The sequence below is a fragment of the Neopsephotus bourkii genome, unplaced genomic scaffold (assembly GCF_033783945.1).
Source record: "Neopsephotus bourkii isolate Nb327-2 ecotype Australia unplaced genomic scaffold, CSIRO-AGI_Nbou_v1 NB_1067, whole genome shotgun sequence".
NCBI classification, from domain to species: Eukaryota; Metazoa; Chordata; class Aves; order Psittaciformes; family Psittacidae; genus Neopsephotus; species Neopsephotus bourkii.
Genome location: NW_026901555.1, coordinates 799,101 through 817,613, shown reverse-complemented (window position 1 = coordinate 817,613; position 18,513 = coordinate 799,101). Strand labels below are relative to the sequence as shown.

Below are 18,513 nucleotides of genomic sequence, written 5' to 3'. Positions count from 1 at the left end.
TTATCTATGGGAGAGAGTAAGTTTCTATAAATAAACTGAAGCATTGCAATATTTCTGATGAAGTTCAAAACAAATCCAAACTGTCAAAACAGCCCGAAGCCTTTCAAAGCAACAAGACCCTTTTAGTCCAAACACATAAGCATTTGCAGATACACTGGACTGGACAAAACAAGCCAGTGTGGGAATGCAGAGAGGGAATGCTGGAGCAGCAGGCACATGACTACATGCATTCACGTAGCACTCAGTGCTGACAGATTACTTTTAGGGGTGAGGTACAAATGAATATTCCCTTTTCAGAACAGAAAGAAGTGAGACAGAGAGAAGCCAGTACCTTTTCTCGGGGCCCTTCAAGAAACGAGCTACAGACAACTTTATTTGCTTTCAAAGTTGCAATCCCATGAACTATGGGATTTCTCCCTTAAAGCTGATGGCTGCTAGACCTGCTTCATACAAATCTGATGAGCACTATATGTTTGAATGTCCAAACATTCATTAGAGACCCTTGATTCAAAACCTACTGTAACATAATGTTTTGTGTGTTCCACAAGCCTGCTTGTGGTATAGACCATCTGCCACTCAGTACCATGGCTATAAAGACAAAATACATTAAACCAAAACCATATTTATGACAGATTCCACTCTGCCACGACAAACACCTCTAAGTGCTGTCACTTGCTTCAGCACCTCTTCCATAGCGGCCTACCCTCTTCTTTATAGCACTTGTACTGGTCAGGAACCATCATGATCTTTGGAAGAAGAAGTCCCCAAGCAACCATCTCAGGCAGTTCCAGTTGTCTAACTGTCCTCACGGCAGCAAGGGGCCTCCCAGCACCTCTGCAATGACCAGGGCAGGGGTAAGGAAGGCAGGAAAGGTAAAGGACAGGTCTTTTTGCATGTGACATATCTAACATCAGCTGAGCACCACAGGAGTTTGATCTTGTAGCCTCTAAGGCTAGAAAGGGGCTGGGCAACTCTTCAAGATGTCTCATGAGTAGCTATGCTGCAGAGCTACAAAGCCTTAACAGCCACAAAAGGTAAAAATGTGGATGCTTGGCAGTTCCCTTAAACGCTGTTCGACTGTATCTCACTGAGGGACTGTGTAAATGTGAAGTGTCTTGAAAATACAGAAGTGCTAAGTATGATTACGACTGCCATAAGTAATGAATACTACAAGTTGATAGCGCTGAGCTGATTTCGAAGCCATCTGGTGCAGGCTTCTAGCAGTGCTCTCAGGGGAAGCGGGTGAACTCCCCCTAAGACCTTTGAAAGCCAGTGTAACTCCAGGCAAGCCAATCTGCCTTAGTTCAGTGCAACAGCTCTGTCAGCCAAACTCTGCTCCAGGCAGGGATTAACCACATAGGCAAAGGAGAAGAATTGTTTTAACAGGAGGAAAGAGGAGAATAATGGAGAAATAATCAGTTGTCATTAACTGTAACCTCTAAACAACATGTGGAAAATATGTCCAAACACAGAATATGCTTCAGACATAATTTAACACACTTTCTGCCCTTAATACTACAAACTCAACCACTGCTTCTGTTTTCTCTGTCATTTTTGACATGTGCACAGGCACCTACTAAATTGTGCCTCTTTCCCAAGTTCAACATACAGCATCTGCATTAGCAAAAGAGGCCCCTGCTTGGCCCTGCACCCTCTTCCACTATGAACATCCTCAAATAATGGAAGATCTTTACAGCTGAGGGCTTGAAGAAACCATTCTGGGATGTGTCTGCTATGAAAGGGACAGCAATTTCTCCAGTCACTGAAATGCAGTTTTGTAAAGAGCCAAAGCATGTGTTCATAGGATTTGTGAATTTGGATAACAAAAGAATCCCTATAGATTATACTCTATACTAACTAACTCACTAACTCATTCACAGATCTTTTTTTTGCTCTTTGTTAAAGCCACATTTCACTTGAAGACCAGTGGGGGACTATTATGAGATGTTATATATATTAGCAGACACAGACTTTGAGATGCAGATGAAATAATGCAAAGGGAAGAACCTAACAAACTCCTTTCTTTTCCCCAGAATTCTTAATGGCTGCTTGAAAAATGACTCTCACTGGGTTTGTATCTGTGTATTTCCAAGGGAATTTGTACACCTTTTTGTGTGCACTCAAATTTGTGCAACCCCATTTGTCACGGATTGGCCAAAAAATTTACATACAGATAAAGCCTTCCATACTTGTCAACCATTCAGGAATCCAGCAGTCTTTTAGCCAAGCATTCATCACCCTCAGCTGGTAGAAATTGTGGCATTATCTAAAACTCATCTGTCTTTATTATACCCTGCTACAAAGGGAACAAGAAATCTAATGTACCCATCCAGCAAACAGCAGCTTGATCCTACAAAAGGGAGAGATCATTTACTGCAAAATCAACAAAGGGGAAAAGAGCTGAGCAGAGGAGCTGGATGGCATGGCCAGGGAGGGAGCCTTTCATTTCAGCACTGCTCATTAGCATTGTATAGAAAGCAGGGCTGCAGGATTTCAGCACATTCTGTCTCTCTTCTGCCTCTTGTAACTCAACCAGCAACATAATTCCTGGTTAAATACTGCTCTCACTTGTTTCTTCTTAAATAAGAGGCCCCATACCCAGAGTTTAGAGGTGCTCTCAAGTAGTTTGTTGGTAAAGTAGTAGTTGTACAGATTCCAGGGGGAAATACACATGGTCTTCCCTCTGCTTTATCAATACTTTCATTCCTATAGCAGGGAATTATGGCATAGACTGCACTACTGGGCACTGCACATGATAATACAACAAAGGAAATGTGAAAGAAAATCAGCAAAGCTGCCTGATAAGTCTCAGTGTTCAGAGAGTCCACCCCACCCAGAGAGCATGGAGGAATGGTATTTTTTCCAGGGGCTATGTTTTATTTACCTAAATAGTGCTGCACTGCAATAATACACTGTGCTTGTGAGCTCCAGAGATTGAAGAGACCTGTGAGAGATGGATTTATAATACCCTCCACCCCAGGAGGATGAAAGAGTTGTGTAGATCTGGATTTCATTACCCTTTGGCCCCTCAGCTCAAGCTGTGGCCATGGGGGACCAGAGAGGAAAGCAATTCTGAGGAGAGGGTTTTGAGATGAAATGTCTCTATTTTGTCACACAGAAAGCGGCAGAGAGAGAATGAACTTGTCTTTCCCAAACCCCTGTGTGGGACTCACTTTTCACTGGGGAACCTTGCTCCCAGTGCCCCAAACACAGGCCACAGAAGAAAACCTCCAGGCACAGGAAGCCAAGTGGCCAGCATGGGCCTGCAGGTCAGCTTCACCCCATGAGATGCTTCCAGCCAACCTACCTGCTGAGGCACAGGGACATGGACATGTGAAATATAGCTGCAAACTACTGCTACTCTGTGTATTGGTCCAGCTGTGCTCCTTTGCTGGTGAAACCCCGGGGGTCACTGCAGTGCCTTCCAAACTCAGCCACCCTGTAGAAGGGAAAGGAAATCTTGTCCTCCTTCCCCCTTCTGAAACATGCACACTAAAACTAAAATTATAGTGATTCCTTGATATGGTTTACCCTAATTTGTGTCATAACTGGAACAAGATCACAAAACATGCTTACTTTGTCAGCTGGGGGAAGCTAAGAAATGCAGGTCAATAGGAGTGGTAATGAGAGGGATCAGGATGGTTTGTGTTCTCACCCCAACCTTTGCTCGTTCTGCCTCATTGTAGGTAGATCTGTGCTTCACACATTCATAAACTGGTGAAAATCATTTTTGCCCACAACATTGCAAAGCTGGGGTTAAGCTTATTCATGAAGAGTTTCAAAGTACTCAGGGGAGAGAGGACCCGTAAACTTAAGCAGCCACACAGCCCTTCCCCAAACACCAAGCAGCAAGCACAGGGACACAAATACATCCAAAGTTCCAGTGCTGAAGAGCTTGGGGACTATGCTGAGGGTCTCAGCTGAAAGGTGACACTTGTCCATGGCTTCAGACAGGAGCCCACCTAGGAGCGCTCACCAGGTAACCCTTCCCAAGAGGCACGAAACAAAAACCCTCTCCGCCTTCCAGAAAATGAGAAAGACTTCCTGGCTCGTGTCTTACCCCCCAGTTAGGAGCTCAGTCTCATTTACCACTCCTAACCACGAAGGGGTTAAGACGATCCTTGCCCAAAACTTCTCAGCGAACAGAGCTCACCGACTCCCTCCCTTCCCTCCGCGCCGGGAGGCAAAACAGCCCGGGCGGCACCGTCCTCCCTGCTGAACTGCTGCCTACCGCTGGGCAGGGAGGGGGCTGCTTCCAGCCGAGCGGTGAGGCTCCCGAAAGGAAGGTTCCTTGTCCCCCTTCTCCCATCGCCCGCGGAGGGAGCGCACCAGCAGTGATGCTGTTCAGTCAGACTGTCAGTTGACATCTCCAGAGCCGGAGGAAGAGCCGTGCCTGCCAGCGAAAAGCGCGACTTCAACAGCAAAGGAGAAGAAAGTGCACCCGCCGTGTCTGTTGCTGAACAGACAATATCCTGACTCCAGCGATCAGACAGCAGACCTCCTCTGCATGAATCCCACTCCCTGGGAGGAGATGTTCCCAGATAAATCATCAGCAAGCTCATGGGCTGCACCAGCTGCTCTAGTGCCTAGTTCCAACACCCCTGCCTGCTCTGAAAGGTAACTATGCTTTATTCTGTTCTCTTCCTATGCACTACCACAGCCGAGACACTGACACGATCGCGCACTTCAGCATGACAGCAAAACTGCCGTCTCTCACTGAAAGCAGAGACCCCCCCTTTCCTCTCCCTCAAGTTCTCCCTGGAGAAAATGCAAACCGGGGATGGAATTGATACTTTAACACTTTACACTTCAGTGCTGAATTTTCTCTCTAAAGGTCACTTAGGCAGAACACACCTGGTACGGTGTGTGTTCAAACCTTTCTGTGTTTGCCAGCCAGTTCAGTGCAGTCTAACAGCCTTGGAGAAGCTAGAAGTAATTGTTCTGGTCTGTCCCACTTGGAGCACTGGGTGGAAAAGCAGAAGAGAACTCAGAATAGTGTTTGCACTCAGAGATGCTTTGCTGCAAGTGGCACTTTAAGCGAGTACGTGAGTTGAAGGAAGCAAGCAGGCAAGACAAGACATGTTCTGCAGTTGCAGAATACATTTGTACTGTCTGGCTACACTGTTTTGGGGAAAATCTGACTTTCTCTGCTCGTCTGTGCCCTACAGAGGTGCAGAACAGGGCCATGCAGCCTCCATAAACACTCCCTGAACCTGAATCTCCCCAAGTCTGATTGCTGCAGTGGGAGCATGGTGATTTAAGTGCCATGAAGGCTTGTGAATTTCCTGTCTCAGTGACACACTCTGAGAAGAAACCTTTCTGTTGTTTTGTATGAGGCTTCTATTCTCATTACTTGTTGTTATGATGTGAAATACATTGGTTTGGGGTTTTGTAATCCTTGCTTAGAAACAACCATAAACTGATAACGAAGTGTCTGCTTGGAATCAATCTGTACCCACTGAGCATGCTTGGCACATCTCAGAAACTATTATCCAGCCAGAGAAGGATTACTAAGCCTTGATCAACAGCTGAGATCACAGGGAATGTGGGCTCTAGTTATGCTGCTGTGCTCTGTAACAAACTTCTACTATCTCTGTCCATGGACTTGAGGGCTTCCCAAGGAAACCAGTGAGGTTTTGCCTCCTGTGATCGAAGTCATGCAAAGTTACAGTGCTGACCCCCTTTATACACAGCTTGTGTACAACTTACTTCCACATGACTTTGATCTCTACAAAGCTTCAAGCTTCTGTTCCTTAAAGGGGAGTGTGCAAAGGTAAATCTAATACCCAAACCCATGTGCTCAGTGAGGTAATTTGGTAGATTGAAAAGCAAAAATCTTTGGGGTTGCCTGGAGCTACTGAAGTATTTGCAGCTCGTTTCTGGGAAAGATGTCATTAATTCCACAACTTTCAATGTTCTGAATGGTTGATTGCTCCTCAGTTCTATAGCTGAGACTACAAAACCAAAAAGCTGTGCCAACTCCCCATTGCTAACACTTGTTACTATTAATCTGCTGCTTTTATCAATAAATGCCCAGCTGAACTTTGTTAATTCAATGTCTTGGTTTGCAGTTCATTATTGAACCTCAGACTAATGTCTTCAGTGTTGTGCAGTCTAATGTTATAAAGTATGTAAAGCCATTAGGCTCCCTGCTCCTTAAGGAGAGAAACGAGATCTGGCTTTTGCTCTCAGGAAGATAGCAGAGGAGATGGGCAAAGACACTGCTCTGTACTTGAACCCACAAAAGTGTCAAATTCCAGTCTGACTGCATTTCATTATCAATAGAGAAATATTGTAGAAACAGAGGTTTAATATGGCAAATAACTTTCTCACCTTCTATTTCCCACCTGGTGTGTAACATAAGAATATTCTTCATAGGGGAAGAATTCCCATTTCTAGGTTCAAAGTGTGAAAATCACACTTACTGCCCTAAAATTGAGAGCAAAAGTGCCTGGCTGCACAACAGCCTTCACTTTCGCGTGTCACACTTCTGCATCAGCACCAAACCTGCTGCCAGTGTAACTAAGTGGCGCCAATGGGGTTGGGTCAGCCCCTGGAAAAGTACTGAGCAGCCGTTTCGTTCCATGCTTGCCCACATCTTCCTGCACAAAGCACAGCACAGACTCCACTGCCCCCACAGGGACTGCAGAAGTCAAGTCCCTAGGCAAGTTTTTCCATCAGCAATTTGGCCCAGTTTAGACAGCCTTTTACTAAGCAGGATCTAGGCCAATAGTCCCTAAATTGCATCGCTGTTATCTCAGATACTTTGCTCCTGAAGAAGGTGTTGCAGGAGTTGGGAGGTAAAGTGTAGACGATCCCCAGTGTCCCTTCTCCAACAGCTCAGCACATCAGATGTTTCCTATCACATGAGCCAAAATAGGGCTGTCTTGCTTGTAATGAAAACCTGGATATCAGCCCCTTGATGACTCAGACCTCCAGATTTCAAGCAGCTCTCTCTGAAGAACAGCAAGGTGGTGTTCCCATTGGTGCATGGGGAGAACACAACCAAACATTGTCAATAAACAGCTACATTTTACAAGCTGAAGCCTCATGAAAGTCATGATGTTTTGCAGCAGAATGTCTTTTACATGAAATTTTCATCTAAAAGCATCAGGAGTTTTTATCATTTTGACCTAATGCTTCATTTTAATCTGACTACTATAGTATATTACCATATTAATATTACTACATTCACATCTCATGTAGGCATATATGTAGTGAGCACTACAAATGACTGCATCACTTTTGTTTCAGCGTTACCATTTTTGTTTCAGCTAAAACCAAAAAAGCAGAACATGATGCTTTTGGATGCACCATTTGCTATGAAATTTTGGCATTTACACTCTGTGTTTCCAGCTAAAAGAACTGAAAATGCTAAAACATTAAGATTTCTCCCATTTCTAGGAAGTTCTGCTCTCAAGCAGTAAGTGGAGCATCACATCCTGTGACAGAGTTGCCCCAGAAGAACAGGTAGAGCTCTGGATGCCTGCCTGGGGCACCCTGTCTCAGAAACAGAGGGTCCTGGTAAATAATGGATGAGACACACATGGTGGAAGACACTGGCTGGATTCATATCTCCCCTTCCTCTGTGACATCTAATTCCATAGACTGTGGGGCCTTCTCCTACCCATAAGTAGTGAGTGCTAGTAAAGAAGAGACCTTAACAATTAGGTCTTTCTCTAAAGTTAAATACTCAGTGCTCCTCCTGATCATAAGGTGTCTCACAGGAGCAGGTGAGGGTTTTCTTATTTGTTCAGAAGATACCACATATATTTGCTTTGCTATTTCGATACCTGGTTTCATTTCTCTCTCTCTCTCATTTTTTCCCTTTTAGAAAGTCAACTTTTTGCGTGTTCCTAACAAGAAACTCAAAACTCCATACTCTTTAAGCATGTATCAATAGCTCTGGATTAGGAGAGAAGAGACTCCCCCCAGCAGTCTAGCAAAGCAGACAACAACCTTCCCCAGCTCATGCAAGGACAAACGACATGCTGTAGGAGAATCTGGCAGAAAGCTGACTGACTGGAAAACAGCACCTGCAAAGACCAGAGCTGTGCAAACCTTTGCAGTTCAGTTTGAGAGAAGGACCAAAGCTTTTCACCTACCAAAGGAGGTGGCCTACCAAAAGAAGGACCAAAGCATTTTCAAGACAAAATAAAAGCCAGATACAAAATATAAGTCTAATGCTTGTTGTCGTTGTAAATGACAAAATGAGTTGAAAAGGCCTATATCATGCAATCTGCTTAACTGTGTGAATCAGCAGTCTTGGGATGAAGAGGATGGAACAGTTCTTGCTGAAGCCATCGTGTATCCTAAGTTTCCTCTCTTGACCTCCCTGGTGAGTCTGGTAAGAGAAGACAGCAAACCTGAAAGTAAATGGTGAAAATGGACCAAAGGTGACAGAGAGCAATGACTGAGCTTTATTTCAAATTCCGTGGGAACCTGACTGGCCGTGTCCACTTTCCAACTCTGGCTACAGAAGCAGGCACAAGAGCAGATAAGTATTCCAGCCTCTATGTGTATGTGGGATTGTTTCTAACACTTCTGGCTATCCTTCTCATATTGCTTTTCTCCATGCTCTTGCGCCTGAAGCATGTTATTGCCCCAATCACCACATCTCCGGAGAGCACTGAGAATACAGTCCAGCAGTTCACAGATGTGGAAATGCACAGCAGGATTCCTACCACTTAGAGACCCCAAAGCAAAAAAGCCTCTGTGCTTGTGAAACATGTTTTGTTCTGCAAAATGGTGGTGGAAAGAATCTGCCTGTCTGTTGAGCCCTAGAACTTACTGCACAACCATCAACAGCAGCACAGAGCATCTGGAGAGTGTCAGGCAGCTCAGACTGACTGGCTGGGGCCCACTGGCTGTTGACACTACACACAATGTGTGTGCAACAGCCTCGGTAAAACTGACATTACAGAAACCTGCTGTTAGGAAAGCCTTCTATCCCTCCAAAAGGCCTTGCAGAAAATGGTAGAAGTCGCAACAACAGCCAAAAAACCCAGAGAGACATGTACCAGAATGTGTTCTGGAGCCTGGATTTGCTGACTTCTCTCTCTGCCCTTAAATTCCTTGTGAAGAGTTGAATTAAGAAAGTGGCGTAAACAGGAAAAGCCCATGGGACATGGACAGAAATTATCAGTGGTTTGGAAATTCTCAGGCATTTATCCCATTCAAGAAGGAAAACCATAAACTGCTTTTTTCCCACTTGATTGGCAGATTTACACGGCAGAGTTTCAGAAGTATACAAATGTGTCATCACCTGCTGGATGTATTGCTTCCTGACATTAAAAACCACACAGGGAAGAGCTGCATTCCAGATATCAGAAAGAGACAGAACTTTTAAAAGAGGAAAGAAAATAAAAATAAAATTGAACAAAGGTTGAAAATCAAAAGAAAGTGTCAGCAGGAAATGAGCACCAGGAGAAAAAAAACCTGTTAAAAGACATTCTACCTCTCTTTGCCTTTGTTCTCCATTAGATAACTGAGGTGAATATAATCATGTTCATGCCGTTTAGCCTCCCAAGTGTCACTCAGTAATTAAAATGCAATGTGAAGTGTGAGTCAAATGGACATCATTCTCCTAAACAGACCCAAATTCATAATCCCATGTCCTCTCGTACTCATGTTGGGTTTTCTTCCTCAAAAGGCAGACCAGGTCTGCCAAAGCTTTTTCACTTTTCATTTGTTTTCCTCCAAAGAAAGTTGAAGAAACGCCAGGGCCTGGCACTGCAATAATGAATAGGGTGAACAGCTTTGGACATAGACTAATAGGGAACAAGTAGATGGAAAGTTAACTCACTGAGCACTAAAAGATAGCACTAGATTCAAATATCCTGGCAGATCATTTGGAACAGTGAGGAAAAAAAATGTTTCCTTACATTTATGAAATGATAATCTGACCCAGTCCTCTCACCTCTGACTGATGGCCAGAGACAGACTTTGCTTCTGTGGATGGGAAAGATGGAATCAAATACAGCATGTTACTGCTGGGAGAGTCACTGCCTCTTACAGACAAACCTTGGGCAAGATTGATTGAGCTACGTGTTTACAAGGCATGATTTTTACCCATCTTCTTTATTGCAGTCTCATTCTGGCTTAGCTATACAAGCCCTGTGTGCTTTCCACATTTATATACACTTATTTTCCAATAAGGGAAATTTCCAAGGGCTTGGAAAGCATAAAATCTCACACAAAACCAATGCTAAAATTAGAGAAGACACTGATTCCATGGACTTGTATTAGTAACAAGAAACTGCTTCTCAAATGCTTTGTGTACAACAGGTTCTTTATTTACATTTAAAAGTCTGTATATGGGTGAGCTGTTTGGTTTGGCTTTTATAGCTGATTGTGTTTGTGTGGCGAACAGAATGATAAGTAACATTCATACTGGATACAGTTGGTCCACAGGCAGGACTAGTATTTTCTCAGTGATACATTTAGTACGAAACTTTAAAAATTGCTTCCTTATTTAGAATAGCACCTTTTATACTCCATTGACCACACATAAGCAGGTTTAATCTGTGAAATAGCACAACAACTGCAATGCTCCAGACCTGGGGAAGAGCGGCTGGAAAGCTGCTCATGGAAAAGGACCTGGGGGTGCTGGCTGATGGAGCTGAACATGAGCAGCTTGTGCCCAGGCAGCCAAGAAGGCCAACAGCATCCTGGCCTGCATTAGCACGAGCATGGCAGCAGGGCCAAGGCAGTGATTGTCCTCCTGTACTGGGCACTGGTGAGGCTGCACCTCAAATCCTGTGTCAGTTCTGGGGCCCCCACTACTAGAGACATTGAGGTGCTGGAGCAGGGCCAGAGAAGGGCAATGGAGCTGGGGAAGGGCCTGGAGCACAAGTATGATGGCGAACAGCTGAGGGACCTGGGGGGGGTAGTATGGAGAAAAGAAGGCTAAGGGAGGACTTTATCACTCTCTACAGCTACTTGAAAGGAGGATGGAGCAAGGTGGGGGTCAGTCTCTGCTCCCAAGTGATAGGACAAGAGGAAACAGCTTCAAGCTGAGCCAAGGGAAGTTTAGACTGATATTAGGCACAAGTTCTTCACCAAGAGGGCAATCAGGCATTAGAATATGGAGCAGTGGTGGAGTCACCACCCCTGGAAGTGTTCATAAGCTGTGTAGACAAGGCCCTCAGTGACATGGTTTACTGGTGGTCTTCCCAGTGCTGGGGAACAGTTGGACTTAATGATCTTAAAGGTCTTTTCCAACCTAGTTGATTCTGTGATTCTATGATTCTAAGGGCATACAGCAAACATGCTCTCAGCAATATCTGCATGCCATGCTTGCCTGTGTTTACCTGGAAAGGAAGCCAGAAGTCAGGTTGCCCTTGAGCTTTCTGCCACAGGGATAATACACAGGTATCACTAGGTGGGATGGTGGCTTCACACCCCATCTAAATATTGGCTCCTCAGGGAGCGCTACTCTCAGTACTGCACAAGAGCACAAATTCTGTGTGATAATTTGGATATTAATCCAACTAAGACAGACAGCTGCTGAGTTAGTTAATGACATTTAAATGTAAGAAAAATCTATGCAGATCAAGTTGGCTTGGTATCTGTCACTCATTCAGCCATCAGGAAGCAGACTAGCCCAGGCTCAACATCTCTCTTGTCCTGTATAACTGCTTAATTTTTCTGATGTGCCGTTCAAAAGCTACAATTTAGAACATAAATGTTCTAACATATTAAATCAGCAACTAAACCACATGAGCCAGCACAACTATCACTGGAAAAACCTTATTTCGAAGAAGCTGCAGGACAGATTCAAATATTGACATAAACATCAGCTCTACTAACGGGAAATGATAGTATCAGAATTTAAGTTGGGACCCAAATTCTGCTTGCTCTGACCTCAGCTGAAAAGCCACCAGAGGCAGATGTCAAGACTGTGTTTCTTTCCTTCATACTAAAGAATGTTAATTCAGAAGAGTCTCACAGCCCTTTAAAACTTATTCAATAAATATACTGTAAATAAAAAAGTAACCACTTTGTATATGATTACATTTTATCACATGGGATCTTTGAGCAGACTGTGTATTTCTATGTAATACTGCTAAGGAAAGGCAGCCCTATCAACACAAGTTTTCCTTTCTAAAGCTTCATTTCACACAAAGTTTCTGTCCCACTTGATATATCGACAGTCCCAGAGGCACTCAGAGTGCCTCATCTGATTGTACAATGCCAGCAGATTTTAAAGCCTTTCTCACTGAGAAATAAAAGAATGTCTTTTCTCCCTTTTCATTCTCATTTGTAATGTCCAAGACCTGACATCACTGAGAAAAGAGACTGCTGGATGCATTGATCTGTGTTTGCTGAGTGGGACTTCATGGACTTTCGCATTCTCTAGCTATGCGGAGTGGCTACTGGAACTTCTGCATGGATTTGCTGGATCTTGGAGAACTGCAGGTTCCATACCCTTCCCCTCCATCAGTCTGTTTCCTTCTCACTTGTCCATCTGCTACAGAGAATTGGGGGTGCTTACAAAATAAAGAGACATGCTACTATCAATGGTCACTGCTCTGTGCCACTCCCATGTGTGGATCTGAGGGACCAGCTCATATGCAGAAATAGGCTCGAGCAGTGCCACTCATTTCAAAGTAATTGTTGGCTTTGGGGGGCATCTGTGTAAAGTATTACTTGAAACAAGACAGTTTGTTCCCAGCTTTCCTCCTGTCTTACACATTGGAAGCAAATATGACTATTTAGTGAATTCATCACCTTCTCCATTCAGCCACAGGGATGCACTGCCAGCGAAAGACTTTGGGATGCTGACAGACTATGGGACTATTCAACAAGCAGTTCCTTTCACTGAGTTCAGATACAGCAAATGCAGTTGAGCTATACCCAGTTTATCTCTGTGCATGTCCCATGTGCTTCTCCTTCCATTTACCTCTGCATATCACTGTGTGAACCACTTACACAGGAAACTGACAGGAAGAAATTATCTAAATAAAATGTTTACATTTGTAAAGTCACATTTCCTTTGATGTAATTTAAAGGTAAAAATGAGGAGAAGCCAACCACCTTTCCTGACCTGTTATCACATGGTTTGACTGCAGTGCTGATGCAGGAAGCCTGGGAGGTTTTGTCTCGTTTCTGCAGATTTTGTCTTTGTGGGTGTATAAAATTCTCTCAGTTGTTTCCCACAAGGAAAGACAAACACTGCAAACAAACGTCTCCATGGCCAGGAAGCAGTGAGAGCTGCTGTCTGTCCCTCAGGTGATTAGATGCAGCTATTTCCACCTCTCAAGGCATCATCTTGCAGCAGTAATCATCATTTGTTTTCATTTTTCTTAGTAGACCCATCTGTAAATAAATGCAACCTGCACTTCTCCTCTTGGGAAAGCTGTTTCTGCCTTCTCATGAGTCTGAAAGATCTTTCATTTAGTGTTAAGAAGGATGTGAGACCATTCAATTGAATGAAAATTGGAGTTTGAACTCAATTTCACCAGACAGATGGGGAAGGCCTTTTAGGCCATTTCAATGTGTATGTGTGGTTATCTCATCCTGGAGTGACCACAGCCTATTCTTTGTCATGCTCATCTACAACCATCCTTTGCTGTGATGAAAAAGCCCTGCAGCTCTTCTCTCTGCTTTTTTGCCATTCTGCAGTCTTTCGAACAATGCCCAATAGAGCTCTGCAGCTTAATGAACTATTTCAGATTTGCAGAAATCCGATCAAATCAATGTTGGAACTTGGCCTGAAGAATAGGTCTGGAAGTGAGGAAATCAGAGGGTTTTCCCTTTTCCACCACAGGCAACCCAGTTTATGATGTAACATGCTTGGTGACAGGAACTACAATACACAAAGCTAACTGCATGCCTAAGAAGTCTGGGTAGCCACATTAGTTTGGAGTGTCTCAGAACTTAGGAGTATCATAGAACTTGTTTTCAGCCCTTTTCTCTTGAAGTGTCTCTAGTCCAACATTATTACTTGAGTATATGTCAAGAAATCTATCAACTCTCCATTGACAGTAACGCTTTAAGGAACAGATCCGTCATGCTATTTATTTAGTACAAGCCTAGATGAAGAATGAGGGAAGTTTATACAAATTACTTGCCATTCCCTCTTTGTCTCTCAGGGTAGTCCTTCATCTTCTCCTGTGTTTTTTGCTGTGGTAAGTGGCTGGCACAGGCTCTAGCTCTGCTTCTCTCTGTCTATTGAGAAATGTATTCTAATTAGAGTTCTTTAAGATTTTTAGCATTTCTAGAGGGAATTAGTTCTTTACAGAAGCAGGGTTTTCTCCAGTGTGGGATTCATACCATAATTAGACAAAATGATGGGCTAAATCCCAGCGGAAAAACTGCACTGTAATTGGTGTTCATTTTTGTTACATAAACCCATGGAGACCATGCTGATTCCTCTTATTGCAGTCACTTCTGAAGCACAGTGTTCAATTTAAAACTGATGTATCGTTATTATGTAGTACCCACAAATATCCTCAAGACTTTATCCATCTAAGAAATCTGATGTGAGCCTTCTTCCTCTGAGAAAAATAAAATGTCCCAAAGAACATTTAAGATCAGTGGCATTTGCATTGCCTGGTCTCAGAAGCAACAGATAACATCCAGCCACGCTTTGCCTCATGGCCTTTATTCAGACATCACTGGACTCAAGTGAGAAAAGAAACACTTGGCATGGCAGAAATCACATCTGTATGTCAGTTAGGTGCACAAAAGAATTTCTTCCAGCCTACAGAATACACAGGGCAAGAAAACAGCTGATTATAATCATAAACCAGAGGTACCAACCACCAAAGACAGATCTTGTTGAATACAAGCAATAAGTGGCCAGATTTTGTGAAAGATACAGATATTTAAATGGTTTTACTGCATCTAACAAATCTTTATTAAAGAGGATGGGTGTTGTTAGGAATTAACCAGATATTTGTAGTTAGTTCTTAGATTAAAAAGAGCAATCTCACAAGGTTTTTCTATTGCCTTGCTGATTTCAGAAGACCAGGATGCTCAGGATCAGGTCAATCAGTTAAAGTCACCTCTGCAACAACTGTATTTTTACGGAGGAACAAAACAGTTCTCTGTGTATATGCAGTTCTTCTGGCTAATGAGCACCTTGGGGTAGGTTGTTCACAAACAGAAAACAGAAAGAGACCTGCACTATATCCCAGCAGTACCTTGTGCAATACCAGGCTCAGAATCAATGAAGATTTCACCTGAATCCTCCCCAGGTCACTGCCTCACAAAATAAAAAACAGAATTCCAGGTTCAGGGAAACCAAAGGGAATGATTTTGCCTATCAAGACAGAAATCAAAGGTCCTGGAGGCAAATGGGACACTGTCTGCTTCAGAAGATGTTTTCTTCTGATCTTATGCATGAATCATTTCTTCACTATCAAAGCTCATTACATTTAGAACTATTAACTTATTTTACTAGTTATGCCAGAGGTGTCACCTTATCAACTGTGGGTGCTGCCAGGCAATTATATCCCTTTGATAAGGGACAGAAAAAGAGCATTATATGCTTCATGGCAAAGGCACTGGGTCAAGTTCAACATTGTCTGATAGCAACCTGGTGCCCAGGAACCTGCAAGTATCCTCCCTCCAGGTTCTGATGGCCAACTAACTGCCCATATCTCCAATGAAAGCTCAGAGCCATTACCAAAAGGACCGTGCTGTGAAGCATGAAGAATATTCTCTGCCACAATTCCACCTCCCACACAAGACAAAGGAAAGCTGACCTGAAAGTTTCACCTCACTTTTGTATCAATTAAAGATCTCTATCTACCCTCAGCTGTCAACCCAATCTGACTGACAAAATCAGACAAATCAAAACCAAGGCCCTTCATTTGGACTGATTTAACCATGAATCACCATTTTAATATGGCACAGTGACAAAAACAGTGCTTTGTAGTGTGCTGCTAACAAGAAATATTGGCACACAAAGCCTCATATGAACAGTCATATTTAGTATCCAAATGTCTCTTAGTTTCATCAGGGAAACAGAAAGGCGGTGTTACTGTAAGTAGAAGCACAACTACAATGTTACTGTAAATGGAAGTACAGGTGGCTATGCCTACGTATGCTACAGGGTGCAACAAAGAGGATTACTGTGAGTTCAGCAAAGTTTTCTCTGGGGACAATACAAAGTTAAACAGTCTTGTTTTGACATCAGTGCATGCAGCAATAATGGCTCTCCCAAATGTAATCCTGAGTTCTGTTTTAGATCTAAGTCAGTTAATTTACACCTGGGATGAATCTAGTTCAATATTTCTCAGTGAGTTCTAGAAAGATTATTTATTATTTATCTTGGAAGCATGATGCAAGAGATCATGAGAGAAGATGCACCATTACATGTTGATACCTAAATAAGAATATACACTTGTAAAGTGCACAGGCACACACACTCAAAACATGACTATATGTCTCTCTTAGGCAGTTCTCTGCATGCATCCTTAGAACATTAAAAAATAAAGGCCACAATTTTTTATCTTCACCTCCTTATGAAACGTACCACATGAATATTAATCCTCTGGTTTGCCTCTGCATAAAATATTTCCAGCATTTCTGGTGGTAAATAAAAGGCCATAAACAAGAAATGCAGGCAAGCAGAGATGTTCTGGTATTGATTCTTCTCACTGTGATTCACTGCTATATAAACATACAAACAAAAATAATGGTGGCGCAGACAGAGCTGTTACAGAATCTCTGAGCTGGATCTCAGTGGTCTGTATCTAGTGGCTACATCCAGCCCTCATGTCTAATGGAAAGTAGACTGTAAATAATCAGCTTGCACCTTATTAATACAAACAAAAAGGAGAGAGAAATTAATCACAACATCGTCGCTGCTATTAGCACCCCTACTGCTGCTGTAAAAGCTTAGGAATGATGCAGACGGTGCTGTTCCTCTGAACAGGGCTTGCTAGAAACAAGCAGCTCAGCACATGAAACATCATTCCATGTTTCAGGCCCTGTGCACGTCTGTGTTCATCGCCTGGGAAATGAATCTCATATGATTTCACTATTTCACTTTGGTTTTGAGAGCCAGCTCGGGAAGAAAAAACGGGCATTGCAAATGTAAAGATGCGAATACTATGCTGAAAAGAAGCAGAAAGGAGCCTGCATGCTTGATACCTTTCAGTCTCCTGGATGCAGTGTATGCAGGCAGCCCTCTACTGGTATGAACACCACTGATCATGTTTGCCCAGCACCCGTGCTCTTCCGTTTTCTTAGGCGGAATCAGAGTAGCTTTTCATTAGTTGTAGGTATATTCAGCTAGTCTACATACTTGATCAGTGCTCTGACTTAGGTGTCTCTGGGCTTCTCTGGGCAACACGAACAGGTTCATACAACCTTCACAGTGAAGAACTTCTTCCTAGTATCTTCTCTAAATCTCTCCTGTCAGGTTAAAGCTATTCACTCTTTTCCTGTCACTAACTGCCCTTGTCAAAAGCCCCTCTCCAGATTTCTTGTAGGCCCCCTTCAGGTACTGGAAGAATGTTTTAAGGTCTCCCCTTAAGGGGCCTTCTGTTCTCCAGGCTGAACCAGCCCAGCTCCCTCAGCATGTCTCCAGAGGAGAGTTGTTCCAGTCCTCACAGTATGTCCATGGCCTCCCGTGGACTCTCTTCAACAGCTCCAAGTCCTTCTTATGATGGGGGCCTCAGGGCTGGATGCAGGACTGCAGAGGGGGTCTCATCAGGGCAGAGTAGAGGGGGAGAATACCTTCCCTTGACCTGCTGGTGATGCTTCTAAAGCTGTTGGTTTACTTGAGTATAATATTTCCTTCAAAAATGCACATCAAAAAGAATAACTGAAACACAAAGTTTATCCCAGTTCTTGTAAAAATGCAAGCCAGGCACCTCAGGATTTGCTGCCTTCAGAGAACACAGCTTGATTTCAGGGAGTCTGACTTGCCTGGATGAAAATTAATTTTTAATACATTTGGTTGTTAGAGGGATTATGCAGGAATATGGAATGGCAGGACATTCCACAGTGCTTTGCTGTGGAGGTGTTTACTAGTGGCCAGTAGGCAAGGAATAGTGGCGTGTGTTTTCCACAGACAGCATGGACTGGTGCCAGACTGTCACAGGCAGAGGTTCGCTGGGGGGCTGAAGGGAGTTGCCAGGAGACATCACCAGATCGAGTGTTCACAGAGACAGACTCAGACTCCCTCCTATGTTTGCATACCAGCCTGTTTTGCAATCATTCTTCCCATGACTTCCTTTACAATCTCCCAAATATCCCCACCACTTACTAGAAATTACCAGTTTTGAAAAATTTTATGTGATATGAAGCCCATTTTCTGGTTCTTTAATGTGAGCATTTTACCCTTACAGGCATCACGCATCAGTAAAGATCCAGCTCAAGAGCCAGTTGAGCCACACTCCTGTAACAAGCATTGAAACACAGTGTATGCTATGTCCCAGTTCAGAGGTGACCTGCTTCATGGGCAGGACAAAGACCAGCAGCACTTCCATAAATTAGTAAGCTCTGAGCTTCCAGAAGTTAGGTCTGAAAGAATCATGACATTGTTTGAATATT

General features: G+C 43.4%; 2 protein-coding genes across 2 annotated transcripts in view; one reads left to right on the top strand and one right to left on the bottom strand.

The window, feature by feature from the left end:
• DCX (doublecortin) overlaps positions 1-18,513 on the bottom strand; it is a 113,000-nt gene that overhangs the window by 91,240 nt on the left and 3,247 nt on the right. The gene's annotated exons all lie outside the window — the stretch shown is intronic.
• On the top strand, positions 4,148-10,146 carry SERTM2 (serine rich and transmembrane domain containing 2). Its single transcript, XM_061362008.1, has 2 exons — positions 4,148-4,617; positions 7,835-10,146. The coding sequence occupies exon 2, from the start codon at positions 8,410-8,412 to the stop codon at positions 8,689-8,691; it is 282 nt and encodes a 93-aa protein (XP_061217992.1). The 5' UTR covers positions 4,148-4,617; positions 7,835-8,409; the 3' UTR covers positions 8,692-10,146.

Bases quoted from the DNA above. Each gene is read 5' to 3' on its own strand.
- SERTM2 (XM_061362008.1), top strand. From the start codon at position 8,410: ATGACTGAGCTTTATTTCAAATTCCGTGGGAACCTGACTGGCCGTGTC.